At 38.0% G+C, this 22,134-nt stretch overlaps 1 protein-coding gene across 3 annotated transcripts in view; it reads right to left on the bottom strand.

Annotated features, from left to right (window-relative positions):
• The window catches only part of LGR5 (leucine rich repeat containing G protein-coupled receptor 5), a 91,720-nt gene that overhangs the window by 37,719 nt on the left and 31,867 nt on the right, over positions 1-22,134 (bottom strand). For 2 of the 3 annotated variants that reach the window (XM_065668994.1, XM_065669013.1), the window contains exons 2-4: positions 19,997-20,044; positions 17,070-17,141; positions 1,308-1,379 (exon numbers count right to left, since the gene is read on the bottom strand). In XM_065668994.1, the coding sequence (XP_065525066.1) occupies positions 1,308-1,379; positions 17,070-17,141; positions 19,997-20,044 (192 nt within the window). The remainder of the gene's footprint in view (positions 1-1,307; positions 1,380-17,069; positions 17,142-19,996; positions 20,045-22,134) is intronic. The other variant, XM_065669003.1, reaches the window with a different exon arrangement.

Genomic DNA, 22,134 nt, shown 5'->3' with positions numbered 1-22,134 from the left:
AGGGCTTGAACTCCTAATTGCCTCCAGTGATTCTGAAATCGTCATCCTCGTGTACTGATTTTGTTTTCCTTCTGAAGTGCTTCAGTTTCTTATTTTGGTAAAGCTGAGAAGATTAACTCTTGAAATCCTTCCTCAGGAAAATGCTACTATGGCAATCAGGACTTTCAACATTATGAGGAGTTCATGATTTGGTTTGAATAAAACTATCTCTGTAAAAACTGCGGAATTTTTCCCAATTAAATCAATTTTCTCAAACAGAAGGTTGCTAGCAATGCCCTGACAAATCTCTTTTCTGAAATACCACACCATTTAGCTTACAAAGACTGAAAAATAACTTTCCATTCCAAAACAATATTTTCCTCCCTTTGAATTCAGTGTCATTTACACTGCCTCATATCCCTGTTTGAACCGACTCCTACATGTATAAAAGGATTCTATGTGGGTAAAACTGAACTAGCACACGCTACTTTCAAAATGAGGCATTCTTGGTGGGATGTTGGAAATGAAATCATTTTTGGCAGGCCTTAATCTCCTTAGGCCAACAAGAGCTACAGCTGGCCAACTTAAGAATAAATGGAGTGGGAAGCTCTTCATACTTCTTTCTCACTTAGGTATTTTTTCAGTAGAGCTTTGTATACTCTTACAGTAGCATCTGGCTTGACTTGATGCTGCCTGGGAGACTGGTGCTAACAGTACAGTTTCTGTGATAGGCAAAGATCCCCTCTAGTATAGATATTGTGAGATGTGGCCTGCTAATAATTTCAGTAACTGTATGTGCTGTCCTATTACCCCAAATAATACAGGGTTTCATCGTACCTTTTATAATTTACCTCTCAGTAATTACATGGCAAAGAACAAGATATGAAATACAAACTGGATTTTATTTTCATGGTATTCTACAATAATGTTTCTTTCCCCTGGCTCCCAAGAAAAGAAGGCAATTTACCCCCAGTTCTGTGTGATAATGAAAAGTTCACTAAGATTGCTACACTTGAAATCAGAACTTTCGAGACACTTAAAGAACCTATTAACTGAACCTATTTTTACCTTTGATATTATACAGAGACATCTACTTGGTGAGCAAGTTGTTTTTAGAATGTCATTAATGCTTTCTAACCTTTTTGTTTAGGATATTTTCTAAACGAAAAAACAAAGATTTAATGATGTTCATATGTATCTTCAATTGAATTGTTCAAAATGAGCTGATCAAAATATGTAGTTTACTTGATCAAAACTTCACTGGTTAATTAGTTCCCTGGAGCATTTAGGAAATCAGAAATATATCAAACAACACACAGTTTACTTACAGCACTTTAAGACTGAAAAGGCCAGCAAATGCTCCCTTAGGAATGTATGTCAAGCCATTTCCTGCAAGACGTCTGCAAAGTTTGAAAAAGGAAAAGAAAAAGAGTGAACACTTTTTCTCTTCATGTGGAATTAATTTGGTTGTTAAGAAGTGCAACACAGCTATGTTTGAGCGACTGATGCCAGAGGCAGTAGTTTAGGAGCCCTGTTTTGTCATTAATACACTTTTAAAAGCAGGAAAAAAAAAAAAAAAGAGAAGTCCTGAACTGTACAGTTGATTTACTGACAGCTGGACTGCAGAGAAAAAATGAGTTTATAGGTTAAAATGCACACTGAATTCTTCATATTGTTCTTTTTAAAGATTACAGCAATCTCAGGAACTAAAATACATACGTACTGACAACAATTAGCATCACTGGATTTACAGGAATCCACTTTTGGAATTGTGCATGTATGATGTTTGTTAACATTTAACTAATTTGCACTGAAATGTATCCACATAGTCATGACCATAGTCCATTTTAAAATAACTACACAGGAAACTGCTGCACTGGTGGAACCATAGGTTTTCCTGTGAACAGATATGGTTCATAAGGTTGGCATAAAATGTACTTGCTAAAATTTGCAGGGCTTTTTCCTTACTTCTATTGCATCTTCCTTCTGAGAATACCTGAACATACTTCACAGACCTAGGTGAGTACCACAAATACCTCTGTAAAGCGTCTTACTCTGACAAAGAGCGCATTCCGTAAGGCTTGTGCCTAGGAAAGAGATTTTGCATTTGATTTGAAATAAAAGCACATTACTGGAACATAATGGCACAGTGGAACTCCAGAGAATCTTGCATTTAGCCTACTGACATCCCAGTTCAGGGTGAATGTGCTACGAAACCTGTACACTAGCTGGGAAACTGATGGCTAGGGGACAGATTCACAGTAAAGTTACTTTGTGTCATTAGAGATATAGTCTGCTGGTAGCTGGCAGCAAATGCGGGTGGATATGATGTAACCCTCCTTGCAAGTAAGTTAAGCCAGGCAGAATTGATACTTCCCATCAGGTAAAACACTGCACACCAAAGCTGCAGTTACCATAGGCCAGCTGATGTTGTAAGACCTGACATCTGATTTGGCCTCTGGCCCCCTAGGAAAGACCACAGAACTAGACCCAGAAAACGCCTCAGACCCAGAAAATGCTTTAGGTACCAAGCTGCCAGAGAAGAACTTACACCACTGAAGGCACCAGAGTTGCCAATACTGTTTGTGAAAGAGGCCGCCTGCTAACGACTGCAGTCCCAAAGATCCAGCAGTGACTGGCCCTTAAACATCTTTCTTTGGAGTTTAGTTGCCCCAGGCTAAGTACAGGGTCCTGAGCATACTTCTTTAGACACCTCTTTCATACAGAAAATAAAAGCAAAAAAATAGAGCCATAAAGAAAGAAAACATGATTCCAGACCCCAGCTCCAAAGACTTTTCAGGCCATTTTCAGTGTGTGGAAAAGGCTCTTCCTGTACACACACCTGCTGGGTGATGTGACCTGTAACTCCGAGCAAGTGGCTCTTCCTCTCTCTGTTCAATTATTTTAATGGTGCTCTGCAGAGGCACTTGACTTCAGACAGAGCTGCCGAACTTGTCTCTCATTGTGGAGTACACTGCACTCTGATGTTGAGACATCTGAGAACTGGGCATGTGCACCTGAATTCCTGCAGGCAAATGAGTGAACTAAACCCTGCTCGCTCTTGCTCCAAGGTGAGGAACTCACAGGCTGAGCTTGTATTTGTTTGAGGGGCTTCTCCAGCTTCAGCTTTCATTCTGAACCAAAATCACAATGACTTTTGGGTTGTTGCTGGATCAAGCAGGTGTGCATTGATTATGCACACTGCACTGGGTCTCTGAAAGTAAATGCCATTTGTGGGTCACTGATTACAGAGGGTCAGGACCTATCTAAGCTGATCCGAGTTTACAGTAAGAGTTTTTTTGGGAAGACCCGTGACTGCTTCATCCCCACAGCACCCTTTTGCTCTCTTATTTTAATTATGCGACTGGACATGACTCTGGACATGAGCCTGGCATAAACCAGAAAGTGAGGAGTCCGCAAAACTTCACTGGAAAAAGGCGGGTACAGGTACTGAGGTATAGAAAGCTTGACAAACAGCAGAGAACTAAGCTCACACACCTAAAGACATAAGGCGGTGCTCTTTCAGGCCACCAGACCCTCTTAAGAGTGGCTGTGTTGTGGCAATTTTCGTAATTGTCACCATGCAAACTGCCTAACACGCCACATGTTCATACCGCCTGTTTGAACTGGAATGCTCTCCATAAAATGGGCTAGCTGAGAAAATCAGACCTGTTTAAACGCTCCTGGAGAAGGGCTTTGGCAGTTACCAAGGATGCTCCTCCCTGTTGCAAAGGCAGGACTGCAGTAACTTAATTGGGACACTATGCAGCTTTCAAGTTTTGTTTCAAGATGTAATACTAATTTTTCCCAGGTTCAGAGCATCATTGTGGCTTTCTGTGGTAAGCCTTTTTGTTTGGCATGTTTTGAAAATGGAGTGTCATAATTTAAAGACATTTTGTCATGCCTATAATCTATATCTAATATATTTAGAAATACCTAAGCACAGAAACACACCTATACATATACATGCTACGCATCTCACTGACACTGAAGATGGTTTCAGTGAGACTGTACTGCAGTCGGCTGTATTTGAGCTGGTCTTTGATGGCTTACACTTTTCCATGTAATTTTTTCCCCTGTTTCCTTTTCTGGCCAGGTTTTCTGTCAAAGTGATTTCAGGAGATTTGCCAGATTAAACTACTGTCATTCTGACTGTAAGGTCCATTTGGATCATCTGGCCACACACAATATACCTCCTTAAAGCCTGATCCTTCTGTATGGCCCCACCTTCAACACCTTTTAGAGGAATATCCAAAGCTGACAGATGGTTAGCTGTAAGCAAGGGATGTTGAGCCATGTTCCTGAGCTGTTCTAAGTGACAGTTACCAGTACTGTTAAACTGAGATGTATTTCTCTTTGTTTTGTTTCAGATTCCAACCCTTGTTTTATATTCTGCTTCTTTTCCTTTTAGATCCCAACTTCTCAATTATTAAATGTGCCTTGTACAAGCACTTCAGAGAGAAGGAACCACAAGTTAATATTCTTTTTGGTAGATGCATCTCCTGCATTTACTCCTTATGAGTTTTTCAAACCTCAGGTCATTCTTGAAATTCTGCTTTGAATATTTTTCTGTTTGGAAAGAGCTCTCACTAATTTTGCACCCAGTGATTAATACTATTTTATACCATATTGCTCTTCTTATGCAGCAGAAGATCATGCTCATCAGATACAGCCCTACATATTTCAGCAGAGGGCTACATCAAATATATCATAAAATGCCATAATGCGTGTATGTCCATGTAGTACTCGTACCAAGTAAACTGGCAACATCAGAAAAGGTAGACTTCTGGCAACAATTGTTTTTTATGTAATGATGTTGTCTGCCCTTCAGTTAACATATTAAATTGTTTCTCATGATGCCCTTTTTGTGATTTTCTCTGGGACTGACTTCTGGCAAACCACCTATCTATTCCCAAGACACTCCATGAGACCACTTCCGAACACTGGCATAATAGGAACACCTTCTCAGGCCTTTAGAATTCCCCAGCATTGTGGTATTTGGTAAAAGTCAGCAAAAATGATTCACTGGGATTGTTGTTTAATTCTTTCAATATTCTTGGATTAAAGTTAACACATCAGCTATTTAAGGCATGCTGTAAAGCTCATTAAGTTTGGTTTATTTATTCCTGACCATTTTTAACGCCTTCTTGTGGGTTTTTTTTGCTACTACTGTGTTCTATTCAAGCCTTGGCACAGGGGCACATTAATCCCCTTGTTTACACTACAGTACCTGTCAAGTATCTGTCAGGGTTTACTCTTCTCCACTTCAAAGATTTTGTTTTCCATTACCCTAAATTATTTAAGGGAAACTGCACAGTATTTTACTGAACTTTGTATGGACTTTGGGTAGTGATTTTAGTCTGGATGGGTAAATATTGCTTTCCCCAAACAGATGAAGGTAAACATACTATCTGTCTCTGTAGATCAGCATTTAATTAATGATTTCTGAGGGCAGGAATGAACAAGCTTGTTTATAGTGCTCACATAACCAAATGGTTGGCTTTTATTGTTTGATCAACTTCAGTTTTTAAAGGTTATTTATTTCCAGCATTTCTGACTATTTTAGAAGTATCTCATTAAGTACGTTTAGGCTTAAATGCATCATATCCCTTTAATGAAAAAGTAACCAAAAGTACACAGCACTACTGATTTTAGATCATATCTTTTGAGCTCTATTATTTTAGAATTAGATTTTACTTATGCTGCTTCATGTAATCTTGCAAATTAATAGAGGCTGTAAAAGTTTATGGAGAAGCATTATCCCATGCTTCCCTCAGTACTCACTTACTTGCCACCAGCCAAGAGACTAGGACACTTTTGGCTTAAACATAGGCTAAGTTTTCATACTACTGCATGTTTCTTTCTAAAAGATGTAAAATAAATGAGCTGAGAGAAAAGCATGCTGCCTCCATCCTTTCAAATGGCAGCAATTTATAAAGATGGTCAGATCTAAGAAAAGGTGTGTCTAGGCTCTCCTTTGAGTGTTGCACATCTGTTTATAGCTACATACTTCTTAGTAAAGGCAGTGCAGCAAGGCAGGGTGGTGGAGCTGCTCTTCATGTGAGAAAGCAAGTGTAATATATCAAGCTCTGCCTAGGAATGGATGAAGAATGAGTTGAGAGTTTATGGGTACGAATTAAGGGGCAGGCTAACATGTGTGTGACACTGTTGTGGGTGTTTACTACACCCTGATCAGAAGGAGGAAGTCTATGAGGCCTTCTACGGACAGCTGGAAGTAGCCTCATGATTGCAAGCCCTGGTTCTTGTGGGAGCTATGAAGATGATTAAGGAACTTGACCATTTGTCTTATGAGGAAGGGCTAAGAGAGCTGAGCTGGTTTAGCATGAAGAAGAGATGACTGAGAGGGGATCTTATCAATGCATACAAATGTCTTCAGGGTAGGTGTCAAGAGTATGGGACCAGACTCTTTTTGTAGGTGCCCAGTGACAGGGTAAGGGGCAACGGCTACAAACTGGAACACAGAAAGTTTCCTCTGAATATAAGGAGGAACTTCCTTACTTTGAGGATGACAAAGCACTGAAACAGGCTACCCATAGCGGTTGTGGAGTCTCTTTCTCTTGAGATATTGAAAACCCACCTGGATACAATCCTGTGCAACCTGCTTCAGGTGAACCTGCTTTAGCAGGGGTGTTGAACTAGCTGATCTCCAGAGGTCCCTTCCAACCCAAAACATCCTGTGACTGTGTGATTCTGTTTACCCTTTGGGTGTATTCTGACTTCTCCTGCAGTGCAATAGTTCTGAGAAATTGCGGTCAACAAATCAGAAGAACATTCCCAAAGACAGCACAACTAAGGAGACACCCACTGAAAGCTCTGAAAATGATCAGAGAGTTTTGCATTACTTTGTTTTATGTCTGAAAAGAAAAACTTCATTCCTCAGAGAAAAGCAAATAAACATGAAGTTGTGACTGAGCACAGTCAACTATTTCCGTTACATTTTTAATACAACATTTTTTCTTCTCCAACTCAAAACTGCTTTGTGCATGTATTTTTTTCTGCATCAGGGCAAGCCTTGCCCTGTACCAAGCATCCCCTCATTACCTGCTGGAATGGAAGGTGAACCTGAAACACTAAAAAGTCTTCTCTCTACAGCTAAAAAACTGTGGCATTTAATAAAGAAAGCACTTCTTCACTATCTGTGGAAACAACGTGTGGTAAATCTATCCCAGCTACTCCTCATTATCTGCAGTGGGCAGTGGCTGAACTATATGGGTACTGGCTGCTTTCCTTCTTTGCTGGAGTAAGATCCAGTAAATGCTGAATAAGCATCTATAAAATGTATTTCAAAATCTGGTAGCATCAAACCTATAGGAAGGACATGAAAGGAAGATAATAGTCTCCTTGGGAAAAACTTATGTTTATATTCATTAATATTCACGCCATGTTCTAACAGGATTAGCACAATGGAATTTTCTGGAACAAGTTACTGATTAAATCTTGTAAGGTGCTGTAATGTAGGAGAATAGATGACACTCTGGATCTTGGTGTGGCTTAACATACGACAGGAATAAGAAGCGTGAAAGGAGTCAAGCTCCACTATTGAGAAGTGGAAATCCAATGAAATCTGTTGTAATTCTGTTTCAGAACAGATACAGTTAAGTAGAATTTCATTACACTCAAAATTATGGTTAATATATTGGACTCTCATTATTATGCCAGTAAACTGTAACAGCAATATGAGAGTGACTCAAAGTTTCTAGGCTAGTGCCAGGGCATGCCCTTTAATACAGATTAGGTTATATATCATTGCATCACTTACGTTGCATTGTATTTAATAGTCCACATGTATCCTCTACAGAATGTAACTGTAAGTGCAATATGAAATCACCCTTCAACAGCACGAAGATACTGAGGGATTTCTACAAAACTAATTCCCTGAACTAGTATCTTGCTTTGATGTCCCTTTGACTCTGCATTTTGTTTCTACTCACTCACTGGTTTGCTGATTTTGTTTAAGGAATGAGAGCAAAGATGGCACATGTTAAGGGAATGCTATCATGAATTTGGATATGCATATGCAGGTTTAAAGATGAGTAGGTTAACATCAATGACACAACTCAGTCAGTTTCGTATTTGCCTATTTTCTTGGAAAACAGATGCTTTATTTTTCATTTTCTACATTATATACTGCAACTAACAAACTCTCCAGACAGATAATTGAAAAGGAATTACACAGAAGAACCTAGAAACTGGTGAAAAATCTTTGCATTTGTGAATAGAAATTGAAAGTACAGAAGGCCTGAGAAAGTGAAGAACCCCAACAGCATGGACAGTTCTGTTACTACATAGCACTAACCTTCCTTAATTTGGTGCTAAACCACTAGTGTACCATGTAGAAAATTCCATTAAAAATCATGTAATCATAGATTGTGTCTTTAATACCTCAGGTACAGATCAGTAATTCTCTTTCGTAATTTGAAACTTCTTTCTTAAAAGCCTGATCTACCTCTCCAACTGCCATAATTGCTCTTAACAACTGATAAAGATCCGTGGTGAAATCTTAGTCTCATTGATGTCTGTGGAAATATTTGTGCTGACACAAGTAGGAATAGGGCTTTCATTTGCATCCTACCTCAACTCTTCTCGTCTTACCATCTTTTCTCTGAGGCATTGTACCAATAGCACTAGTACCAATCCTAAAACTATTATCTCTATTTCTAATAAAGGAAATGGGTGTTTGAGGAGGAACAACATGGAAGTATAGCAGGAAAACATAAATTTACAAATCCCTTTCTAAAACAACTTGTGGATATAAAAATATCACCTCTGTTCAAGGAAGAATTACCAGTCTTGAAACTTTAGCTCGATTTTCTTTCCTGTCAAGCTTAAGATACACAAGCACACAGCTACACATACATTTAGTCCAGCTATATAAATATATAGCCAATATATAATTTATATATTTCTATGACCATAATTTTCTTCAGCTTACATATACATCTATAAATAGGTTACACAAAATATTCTTGTGTATCAGAAAAGCTTTGACAATGCAGATACTCATAAAGCACTTTCTCCAAGTCAACTAAAATTTCGAGATAAGAGTTTAATGTGATACGTACTAGCAATTATTCTTGAGCCAATGCGATATAAATGAATGAATGGGTGGTTAATTACTGTTTAATTATTGGTTAACTAATGGGTCATATCAACATATATATTTCAAAATGTTTTTTTAGGAATTACTTTATTAGACTAGGAACTTAAGTGTTATTCTGTATTTTAATTATCTTTTTATATTTCACTCTGTCATGTTAATTAAAACTGTAATCATTATAATAATATAAAAAGAAATGTGGGTCAAATGATATACTAATAACTCTGATGCTGAGAGAGATCAAAGAAGAAAATGTAAAGATATTATCCTTTCTTTAAAAGAGAGGAGGGGAGTGTGCAAGTCGTAATTGTGCTGTATATTATATTTATCGCTACTTACAGTTTAGTTGGAAATGAAAATATAACACACTCTGATCTTGCTTTAGGGCCTAATTGCCTTTTAAAATGCATGTGCCAAATTCTCATAGGGTGTAAACTGAAATAACTTCAACTGACCTCAAGCAGTTGGAATGAAATCAGTGTGCATTTGATCTTCAGCTGGCTTTGATAGAACAGATCACAGATTTTTGTCAGTTAAGGATATGGTCTAAAATGCAGTATTTCTTTCTCTACTTATAAAAGGCAGAGACTCTTTCTGCACATGGCATGAGTGTGATCCAGTAACTGCTAAAGCCAATTGATCTCTCCTTTGGTGAAGCTGTCCACAGCCAGTGCTGAGAACAAGCCATTTTGTTCCCAGCACTGAAGGCGGCACCCTTCTATAGGGCTCCAACAGGCCCTTCTGCAACACAGGCATCCAGGTACCTGCCTTCTGACTGCAGCAAGGCTGACTCTGAGGAGGTTCTCCAACACTGGTCAGGAGATCCCACTCTGATTCCCAGCAGTGCGTCCCAAGGATACAACCAATAAGAGACATAACTTCACTCCTGTGTTTAAAGAATGCTGGCACCAAATCACTACTCCCAGGAAAATCTGAAATTTGCTAAAATTGCTTTCTCAGTGTTTTAACGTTACAGCAAGATGGAGCAACAAATGCTGGATTGCATGCATCACATTTCCTAGGCTGGGTCTTCCAAGCATTATTTATGCTTCTGATGCTGGGTTTGGTTTTATCCCAGAAGTGCCAGTAAAGGATAAGAACTAAAAAGAATAATAACAGGCCAGCTGAAGTGCACTGCAGTACAACACATCTTGTTCAAACTGTCAATAATGAAAAATGTGACAGCTGTTTTGTCATTCTTGTGTGATATGCAAAGGACATAAATTGTGCAGATAACAAGTTTCAAGGTTACTGCTGTTTTCTGAGTGGTACAATGAAGCAGTATCAAAGAAGTAGGGGAGAAATTACTGCCACCCCTGTCTGGAAATCCATAAAACAACTTAAAGAGAAGGTGTTGGGTTTATTTGCATATTTGCATGTGAACCTACGAGGTAGAAATGTGATATTGGTTGAATTCATTATGTGTAATCCTAAGCAAGTGGAAAATTGAACAGTGTAGGGATCAGAAGTGCTCACTTCCCTGTGATCATGCAGTCTACAAATAGGCTGAACTTCCACTGACAAAAAAGGAAATTATTTCTGTGTACTTGCTACTGCCGTGCACACAGTGTAAGACTTCAATTAAAATCCTGCCTCAGGATCTACAGATATATAGCACATTTAATAAAGCAGCGTTTCACCTTAGTTTAATTAAGTATAATGTCACTATCTGATTGATCACAAAACAAAAAGAACTTCTTCCTTTGACATTTGAAACTAGTTCATAGTGAATATTGCCGGATTGTATATTACAAGTTCCAAAAAGCACTTACAAGCTACAAGCCAAAAATAAACTTCAACAAACGCTCAGTAAGAGCAACACAGCAGCACTGACAAGGCTTCTTGGATATCAACCTAGAACATTTACTGTTTCCGCTTGCATGCGTATCTTACTCCTTTCACTTCTTTTTCCTTCCCCCATGTTCTCCCCTTCTGCCACTTTATACCACAGATGCACAGTAGTTCCAGTGTTAAGGCTGCTCCATGCAATCTGCATTAACATTTCCAGAATAATTATCTGTCAGTACAAGTTATTCAACAAGCAATGTGAGCATGTCGGGTTTAGTAAGGCACTTGCTCTGTTGTTTCTCCTTTTTTTTTGTTCCTCATCTTGTCATTCTTGATAAGGCAGCAAAAAGGGCAGTTTGGAGGATGTCAGGCTGACACATCCGCATGGCAGAGTTCTTTGTTGTTACATGCTCTGGTGGCAAAAAGGAACAGCAACAAAGGCAGTGACAGTTCCAGAACATCATTGCCTTTGTTTTGTTAATGTAAAGGTTACAAGTTGTTATCTTGTACAGGAGAAATCCTCTACATTTGGGTTTATTCCCTTCTAGTAAACCTAAATGTGTATGTAAAAACTAAGGGGGAAAAATACCTTAATTGCTTCCAAGTGATTAACTAGACAAACATCTTCTCACTGTTTTTAGGGATATATGGTTAACTTCAAGGTGACTGGTGCACTTCCCGCTGTTTGGACTTTGAGTGCCTTCCTGGGTGTATTGAAGCAAAATTGAGGAGTCACAGCCTCAAAGGTATCAATGAAGTCTGTCTTACAGCAACAGAATTGACGATGTACCATGGGCCCCTTGCCTGGCGGGTACCTCACAGTGACAAACACCAAGCGTGGCATAGTCTGAACAGACTATCTCTACGTGTATGAGGTGAAGAAATCAAATTCACCATTTATGTGAAGAAATCAAATTCACAACTTATTTGTTAGGTTGTGCCCAGCTCTGAAATTCCCTATGGCGTTGTAAGTCATTTAGCAGTGAAAGTTCTTGAAACTTTAGCTGACAGAGGTGGCAAAGGCAAATTTCCACTGAGAACAGCTCCACTAAAACCTGCTGTGCAAGCACTGTAAAAGGGTATTTAAGTGTCATAGGAAGGAAGCATGTGCGGATAGTCTGAGACCATTAGATGATACTCTATTTTTACTTTTGATGCGCATGTCACTGGCAGGTAGTTTTACTTTTTTTGCCTTGGAGGTTTTTAAACCTACGCAGTTTAAACTTTGAGAAAGATTTTAGTTATCAAGCATCCTGTCTAAAGGCTGTTGAAGTAATTTATAATATTTCCTGACTTTCTCCAAAAAGTTTTAGACTATGGCTGCAGTACTTTCATGTTTTCTACTAGCCTACATAATAGTAAAAAGCACAGAGTCAGTTTTCAGTGCTAGCCATAATGTGCCTGCACCAGCACAAAAATAAAGACTGTACAAGATCCCAGGAGATAATGCTCTTGCTTTTCAAATATGTAAATGATCAGAGGTCAGTCCTAATGCTCAAAGTCAGTGGGGAAAAGAACGCCTAATTCCTATTAACAGCTTTGAAAACTTCTTTGTAAGAAGAAAGAGCAAGCAGAGAGAGAAGTAAAGGGAAAACAATAAATAAGAACAGATGGTAATGGATTATGCCTGGTAATTTAGGACTTCATTTTCATGTATACAGTGGCCTTTTGACCACTTCTGTGGTGTAAAGGGATTTCCACACAAATCATGGTAAGATTTACATGATATATCTCGTACATATTTTACCTGTAATTCTGCACTTCAGTATTGTAGTAAGATGCCCTTTTAAAGACACTGCCTAGATAACTGCTATAATAATACCGTGATCAATCTGAAAAATGTTGTATATACATTTAATTGCCTTCAAGATTCTTTTAGGAAACAACATGTGTGTCAGCAAACTTTCTTGCACCTGTATGTAGGTTACAATTAATTGAAGGTGGCTTCATTGCTTGCTTTTGTGAAGTGAAATTTATCTGGAACTGGTTTACTCTGTAGGTAAAACAATTGTAAGAAAAAAGCCCTTTGTTGCTGTTTTACTAAAATGCCTATTTTAAGTTGCTGAAAAATAGCAAAGTACTAAAAATCACATGGAGTTTTCCTTATCGGTAGAATTTTTCCGTGTTTAAAATGAAAACTAAAGCCTTATACATGTGCATGTGTGGGGGTGTGTGCATATATTTATGCACACGCATATGCTTGTATGTGTAGAAATATATCTAGTTGGAGATATCTGCAGTTTGGTCTGACTCAAATAGTTTCAAATTATCATTGGCTTTCTTCTTTGACCTCATAAAGACATCAGTTTAGAAAATAAAACAGTTTCAGGCACTGCTTTGAAGTGTTACCAATCACCAAATGATACGTCGACACTCATATGTAGCTGCCTCTTAAAAGCTTAGAATTCCCACCCTCCGTAATTCCTCACACTTTTTTAAAAACCTTTTTTTTCATGGATTACTCTAATTTACTGATCTATTAATACAGCCATTCTACACATATTGTAGAATGACACGCATTTACAAATCCTCTATATGAGACTGAGTCTTGGACTCAGGCATACTGATAAATATCTGCAGTTATTTTGAATTTATAATGAAGCATTTGACTTAATGGTGTTGTACAAGTTCATGCAGAGCAACTTGTTCATAATCAAGCAGCTGAAGCATATTTTTTTCTTGGTGGGAGTTCCATCATATGCACTTTAAGAGAAAATGAGGCCTGAAAGGCCCATCATTTTCACAAATAAAAGACCTTGCTCCAAACTAAACATTTCAGGAGCTAGAACAGTTCAGTATTCAAAGTACCATGAGGTTTTCCTAAGTTTTTAGAGGAACTTGCACCTCAAAAATACAGAGAAGTTTCAATATGTTGCACTTCAGTGATCAAAGTCTTTGGTTAAGGATAAATACAAAGCATGATCATCAGGATTGCAAGAATGCTGCTGGCAAAAGTGTCTAACCTTGCCTGGAAGAGTGGATCAGATTGAGCCTAGAAGATCAGAAGTGGCTAAACCTTTATACATCCTTGCTTTAGAGTCAAAACAACTGGTTTAACCGTCATTTAACTGTCAAAATAACCGTCCATTACCCCAGTTATTTTGGGGTAATGCCTTATTATTATTGCCAAGCCAAGGATCTAGGACATAAGATCTAAGATAAAACTCAGTGGGATCAACTGTTAGCTTTTATCAGGTTTCTGAATCAGACCTCCAATAAAAGGATTAATAACTCTTTTTTCAGCACTAAACCCCACCCCCCCAAAAAAAAAAGAAAAGAAAAAGGCATTTTAAGCTCCCAGTGTAGTTATATTTCAAAAAGCAGATAAGATGCCTTTTAATTTCATGGAAACATTGCTTTGGTATAAAGATCTCATAAAATCTTATTTTACAATGTCTGCACTATGGGCCAAGTTATCTTTTACAATAGGTGCCTTTAACTAAGCCACATAACCAAAACAGAATTTTTGGACAGAGTCCAGAGGAGGGCCAGAAAGATGACCAGAGGGATGGAGCACCTCTCCTATGAAGACAGGCTGAGTTGGGTTGTTCAGCCTGGAAAGAGAAGGCTCCGGAGAGACCTTTTAGCAACCTTCCAGCAGCTAAAGGGGGCCTACAAGAAAGCAGGAGAGGGACTTTAAAAAGGAATGTAGGGATAGGACAAGGGGGAATGACTTTAAACTGAAAGAGGGGAGATATAGACTAGGTATTAGGAAGAAATTCTTTACTGTGAGGGTGCTGAGGCACTGGCACAGGTTGCCCAGAGAAGTTGTGGCTGCCCCATCCCCGACAGTGTTCAAGGCCAGGTTGGATGGGTCTTTGAGCAACCTGATATAATGGAGAGTGTCCCTGCCCATAGCAGGGGGTTGGAACTGGATGATCTTAAGATCCCTTTTAATCCAAACCATTCTGTAGTCCTACGAATTCCCAGATAAACTGGGAATAAAAATCATGTGGCAAAATAATTTTCATGTGTACAATTGCTGTTCAGAAATTAACAGAGGGGGGCATAGGAACTACAAATGGCTGTTCCCCCCTCCTTTAAAACTGAATATCCAGTTCTCTTCCCATTGTCTACCTTTTTCTATGTAATACTAGACTGAAATGTATTACATGCCTCTGAGCACCAAAAAAATCTCTCAGCACAATGGGTTTGAATCAGCATCAAGGTAATCAGTTACCTCACCTCTTCAAAGGCTTAATTTTCCTATGCTTATTTGAAAAGTGAATACAAACTGGAAGGGTTTCACAAAACAGCAGCACAATTAATGAGAAATGGAAATTATCGGCTTGTGTGAAATGAATGGAGGAGCTGACTGCATTTATGTAAAACAGAACATAGTGAATAAATAAGTATTTTCTTGGTACTACCAGCAATGAAGGAATGGAATTACTTAAATTGGAGGAGGGTTATAAGGATAGCAGTTTAATATTTCTGGTGGAAAACGTAGGCCCAAACCAAGAATAAGGTAAGAACACTACCAAAGGTCTTGATCAGTAAGATGAAGTCGACTGCTGAACAGTTTCTCAAACAGCGACAAAAGTCTTACTTATTTGGGTCATCCAACTTTAGGCTGTAAAATGAAAGAGTGAAGGGAACTTGGCTTAATGTATTAGAATTTCCTTCCAGGAAAAGCTCAAACTTTTGGTTTTCTTTTTTTTTTTTTTTTTGCCCCTCTTTAATGACTGGAGAGAAACCTCTCTTTGGAAGTTTTTAGTAGGGTTATTACAGTTGACAAGAGATTAGACAAGTAAACATGAACATGATGCAAAAATCCATAAGCAAGGTCGTTGTGGCATAATTCATTTCATAAGCACTTGATACTGTTAGTACTTGTGTGTGATGTTATGTCCGTATCTGTATGATACTTGAAAGTTGCACCAACAGCAATACAATGACAACCAAAGAAAAGCAGAAATTAAAGCAAGAGAGGGATCTCAAAGCAATAATGCTTTCTAAGTACAAGTGATACCAGTAAAAAAAGTAAGACAGGAAAGGAAAATCAGCCTGCAAACAGAGTACTGTTCAGAGACAGCATTACAAAATAGGCTGGGTTTTCTTTCCTATTTGTTTTTTCTTTTTTTCAAAGACCAGGTAGCAAAATTCAAATGAGTGTTCACAAGGACACCAAAAGTTGTCAGTGCAATAGCCACCCAAATTACAGAGGACGGTACACACTTCATTGCTTAAAATACACCACGTTTTTGCAAGAAGGGCAGCACCGTCACTTTGCATATCTTACATGGGTTTTATGGTGTGTTAGGAGCCAAACATGCTATAAAAAAAGGAGGCTTTCACATTTAAAAGCTTATAAACCACATTTCATAGGAGGCTGGATGCCTAGACAATTCTTCTAATCAACTTTTAGAGATATTCATGCAAATTGGGGGTGCCAGCTTTTTCCCACACAACCTATGGTGCATCAGTTACAGAGTCTCCATCACTCCTCAGGAACCTGAATTTTCTTTTAAGCCTGGGCCATCATAACTAGGGTCATTGCCAAATCCAGGTCTCATGAATGCACAATACTTTTCACTTTTGGTTAGTCACCATCACTTCAAACGTGCATTCCCCTTTTGATGTTGCGCTTGATTAGCTAGTTTTTGCAGTGTACTTTTTCCCCTCAGTGAACGTACTAGATAGATAGCTTAACTAAGCTTTTTGCAGGATTCTGCATTTTACAGTCAGCCTTCAGGGATGCTAAATTTAAGAGTAAGGAAACAGTAATTAAAAGTGATTAGGACAAGAAGCCTTGATACTATGAAATGTGGACTCAATTGTCCTTGACACAAGCAGAATGAGGCAGCAGGTTTTGGTTTTGATTATAGCTTTACTTGCGATTTTAATAAACATGAGCCAGTATTCAAACTTTTAATATCCTGCTGCTTAACTATTTCCAAAAACCAATCCAGCTCTTTTAAACAGCCCTTGTTTAAAAATTTTAATTTGTTTGGCTCTGTCTCTGCTTAGAGAAGTTGTAGCCTCATGGTAACTCTTTTATAAGTTCATTTCCAGAATCACAAGCAATTGGTTTTTTTCAACTAAGTGTTTCCGCATGTGCCAGAAGTATCAGGCTGACAGCTTTCCTGCACCGTTTTATCTGGTTCCCACAGTAAGTACTAGAGACAAACACAGGAATGTGTCTAGTGCTAACTATGCCCATCAAGGATACAATGATACTTACAGCTCTTCCAGGAAGCGGAGATTGTGCACGGGGTTTGAGGGCAGCTTAGTAATGTTGTTCATACTGAGATCACTACAGGGAAAAACAGACAGAGACTTAATACGGCATGCCACAACTGTGGTATCCAGCTGTTCATTCCACACATTTTTAAGTCCTACATTAACAAAAATTAGTTCCTGTGCCAGAACTGATGAATCATTATCTAGTTAGCACATTAAACATTCTTTCGTACGAACACCGCTTTGTCAAACCAAATACAGGCTGTAGCATGTTCCATGTTTCCAAGGATTTTGGAATGTTTTATCATGCCCTATAAATCACCTGGAACACTAAACAACCCTTTTATTCTACATAATTTTAATAAACCGCTGTACTGTATTAAAATTTACTTGGAGTAGTAAAGAAAAACTACTATGATTTTTGTTGTTGTAGTACTGTAGCACAGTTGGTTGACTAAAGCAGAGATGCAAAGTGTACAGATACAAACCACCTGCATCATTCTTTACATTTCATGAATACAGAAACATGTTGCTTTTGCTGTACAACCTGCTGCATGGTTGTACTGATTTGCCTTGCCTTACATTAGGCACATCAGGTGTCCCCAAAACCCAAGTTACTTGAGTCAAAGAAATCACATATATTCAAATAATAAACATCCCCTTTTTAGAGTGCTCTTTTTTTGCAGGTACTCAAATTGCATTAAATAAGTGAAATGAACCATAAAACAAGGGTGTAATGTGATCCTGCTCTGTAGCACACTTCCTGGTGGGGTTCCTTGGTAGTTCCTGGCACAGGAAACAGGCAGCCATATCAGCTCTGTCAGGGTTCATTCAAGCTATGTTTGAGACTACATTTCATATAATACCTTTTTATTCTTAACATGCTTTTTCATTGTTTTCCACTATCTTCCCCATGCCCCACAGTATCACTATAATTGCTTTGCATTAAGCGTAAAAACTGTAAACAGACTGCATAATAAAATTCTGTGTGGAAGATACGATTTACGCAACTACATCAAAATTCCTGTAGACCGTTACAATAAAAATATCAGACCTGCATATTTTATGCAGACATTATGTGATAATTTAAAACTCCCCACTATTTAAACATATATATATATATATATTATATATATATATTTGTAGCAGTACTTATAGCTTCCAGCTACTTTGGGTACTATTTAGATAACTTTATTTCTTCCAGCTGTTGAGAGCTTACAAGGTAAATAAGTTATCTGTATGGTGGTGGGTAGACATCTTATTCCTATTCCATCTAGTTCTTATTACTCACAGTCTGTTTCACATTACAGAATATATGCTTTTAGTCAGCATAGTTAATTTTGGTGTTTGATCTTTTGCTGAATTTTAAAATGTATAATTTAAAAACATGCTTCACGTAGAGATTCTGAAATAAAGGAAATGTGTTAATACTTTACAACAATTATCAAATCACTGTTGGGTAAGGTCTCCACATTCACTTCAAAATCAAGGTATAATTTGAGAACTGTGTACTTATTAAATTCATTCTTTATTTTATCACCTAATTCTTTCATACTGTTTAGCAGGTTATTACCATTTCACTTTGATAAAGGCTCAAAGGATTTATTCTGGCAAAGGAGCAAACCCATGGATTTATTTTGCAAAAAAGCCCCTCATCCACATAGTGAACCATATACTACTGAGTATTAAGATAAGCCCAATATTATAACAGTATCATTTTAATTGTGAGATTTTCAACATGTCTTACAGGTTTTTTTTTGTAAACATACCAAATCACATTTTACACTTAAAAAACAGCCTTGGTGGAAGATGGGAGTGATTTATCTTCAGACAGACAGACATTTAGGGCATTCTACAAAGCCAGCGTTAACCACTGTTCAAGCCAGCACCAACCACTGCTCTGCCTGACCAAGGAAACCTTAAGCCTGATTTTCTTGCATATATATTTCTAGTAGCTAGTACTTGTCTGCTTGTATCACCCACAGGAACCCATGATGACACCAAGTCATAAACAATATACAGAGCAGACCCCAATAGTCTAAAAGGACTGGAAGAAGAGAAGGTGGCTTTCGTTATGTGCTTTGATGCACAATGAGAAAATCACACACACTTTTCTTAAAAACATCTTCAGACCCCACAGGTGGATTTGCCAAAAAGTGAACTCCAAATCCTAGTGTTCTTTCTGGACTCCACTCATGGTAAAGTATGTGTTCCACATCATATGATGGAGGAAAACCTCTTTTTTCCCCCCCAGCTAGCAACTGCTAGCTCTTTCTAAACCTACCAGTTAAATAATCTCATTCTCTTAGACAGGTTCCTTTTTTTCCAGATTATTCTTTTATTGGGATATAAAGTACAAAGTTGTTTTTATGCAACAGAACTACTAAACATTAACTATGCATATTTCATAAAATCACAGAATCATTTAGGTTGGAAAACACCCACACGATCATCAAGTCCAACCATTAACCTATAAAGTCCACCACTACATGTCTTTTAAATATGCCCAGGGATTATTCCCAAATTTGTTCAATAATGTCTATCCAAATTAGCTTTTAACACATTAGTAACTAATACACAGGCCATTCCAGCCTATGTCAGTAATGTGTTACTACTGTAGCTAGAAGGGTTTAAGAATATAATGGAGACTACTGTAGAGAGAGACAATATCTCTGATAAGACTAGCTGATACAGCTGGAAAAACTAAGTAACTTTCAGACACAAAAAAACAAAACTCTCTAATTCTTCCAGCTGTACCAGTTGGCTAAAAAGGTGACATTATTTCTCCCTAAAAACCTCACATTGCTTTCACTGGCAAAGCAGTTCATTTGTGCTTCTAGGTTATAGATTCAGAATGCTCTTTTGGGTCACAATCACCATGGATGCATTTAGTCTAATTTTGCTCACTGGAGTAACTAAGGGACTTACGAGAGAAGTCTCATGAAGCACAGATATTCTGAGGGGATGTTCAGAGAACTGAAACAAACAAAAAGAGTTAACAGAATGAAATCACTCGCTGCGTCTCATGTGAGCAATATTGCAAAGTTCAGGCTGCTGAGCAGACATTCCTTGCAGTTCTCCAGAGACAAATAAAGGTGATTCTCGGCAAACATGCCAGCCTTTGGACCATATTGCCAAGAAGACATAGCTAGGATGAGATTTATGGCTCTTACCTGGATCAAGCACAGCTAACAGCCGTGAAGAGCTAGTTGGTAAATTCTAGGCTTACATATTACTACTATGAGGAACAGTAACAATTGTAATGGGTATGTCTTTTGTCTTGTACCTGCAATGGTTTCTTTCCAAAAAGTGCATCAAATGGGTTTTCTGATTTCTCCTTTCAGTGTTAGCCTGTCAAAATCAGCAATTTGCTGATTTCAATTTGCTTGCACATCAGAATTTGTAGTGTAATGCTGAAAAATGTTAAAACCAAAGTACTAGATCTTTAACTATCCTCAGTGGAATGGTTCTGATTTTATATCAGATCCATTCCCCAATTTCCTTTGTGTGCCTATGCATGTATACTTGGAAGAAAGCAGCTGAAACTGCAAACATTTCTAGTCAAATTTGGTAGACTCTTACAAGCTACAGTGACGAAAAACTGGATGGTTATTAGCATAATGAAAACCCTTAAATAAACTAGTGTAATAGAACTACTCCTATATCACAATACCAAAGTGCATGCAAACACCGCCGATATCAGTCAGAACAGCACTGTAAGAGTATACTCTGAGTTTTAAAATGCTCCTAATGTAAACAGCAATAGTATCAGATCTACTTTTATGAAAGCTACCTGCACCACAAGCTGACATACTGTGCTGGAAAGGTGATACACAGTTTTGAACAGCCACATGAACATACTACCTGTTCTCCCATCGGCACTCCTGCAGCCTCTTTCCAACTGCTGACTATAAAAGTAACATAACTGCAAATGAAACTTATATATTTTCAAAAGATAAAAAGTTTTGCTTCAATGATGGCAATGCCAACATAGCTCACTATAATAATATCTCAATTATACTCCATGCCGATCAATCACCATGCCATCCCTCTGGTGACTTGCAAAAGGAATCCTACATGTGATGAAATCTTTGAAGAATGGAAAATATTGCAAAGTGCACCACGCGTCTGTTTTAGTCTTCATGACTATATGGGCAATTTCTAAGCACTTGCAAAACAGAGTCCAAGAAGGCAAACACAACAGGTCTCTCTCCTCTCCAATTTTGTTGTCTGTGCATATACATGCTGGGAAAATGTTCAGTTACCATCTGAAGAGTGAGTAGTTCACAACGAATTCTCAAAAGCCAGAAAAAAATATAATTAAGTGAACTAGTTCTTAACATAAAATAGATGAGTCTGGAGGCCAAGTTACTAACCTGTTATTAGCTGTTATTGCAAGAGATGTTTCAGTGACTATTCATCCTGGAGGATCAGTTTTCCATATTATATTTATGACTTTTAAAGGAGAACAAAAATCTATCTTGGGATATATGCAAGGCTTCTATTGTCTTTCACCAACCTGTTAATCTACTACTATGCTCAACTTCTATTATACTGAATTGTACAAACTGTCTACCCACTGCAGGATTAATATAATAATACAGTTTTAAAGACAATGAATTTTGTAGAATACTTTACTAGCTCTGCTCTGTGATGGACAACTATGCTAGCTATTGAATGCATGCCATCTAGTAATGCAAATGATTCACTATGGATATTAAAAATAACTTCATCTGCTACAGCTACTTCAAGTAGATATATCTATTTGCCAACACTGTAGTAGCAATTATTATTTCTTACAAATAAATTCCTATAGCATGTTTTCATTTAAGGGTCTCAGTAAATAAATAGAATAATAATTGTCATCATTTTACAGAAGGGAAACTAAGACACCTAATGGCAAAGTGACATGCTCACAGTCAAATAGCAGGTTACACGCCATGGAGAAACCAAATGCTGATGACTTGTGCAGTACCCGTTTCATTAGCTCACACTGTTCGCCCCGTGGCATTTACATTGGTTTTCCAAATGGTGATGCAAAAGCTGCCAATAGCCTCAGAAAACAA

Source organism: Lathamus discolor, chromosome 1 (genome assembly GCF_037157495.1).
Source record: "Lathamus discolor isolate bLatDis1 chromosome 1, bLatDis1.hap1, whole genome shotgun sequence".
In the NCBI taxonomy this organism is placed as follows: domain Eukaryota; kingdom Metazoa; phylum Chordata; class Aves; order Psittaciformes; family Psittacidae; genus Lathamus; species Lathamus discolor.
The sequence above is the reverse complement of the archived record's forward strand: the minus strand, read 5'-3'. Positions and strand labels throughout refer to the sequence as shown.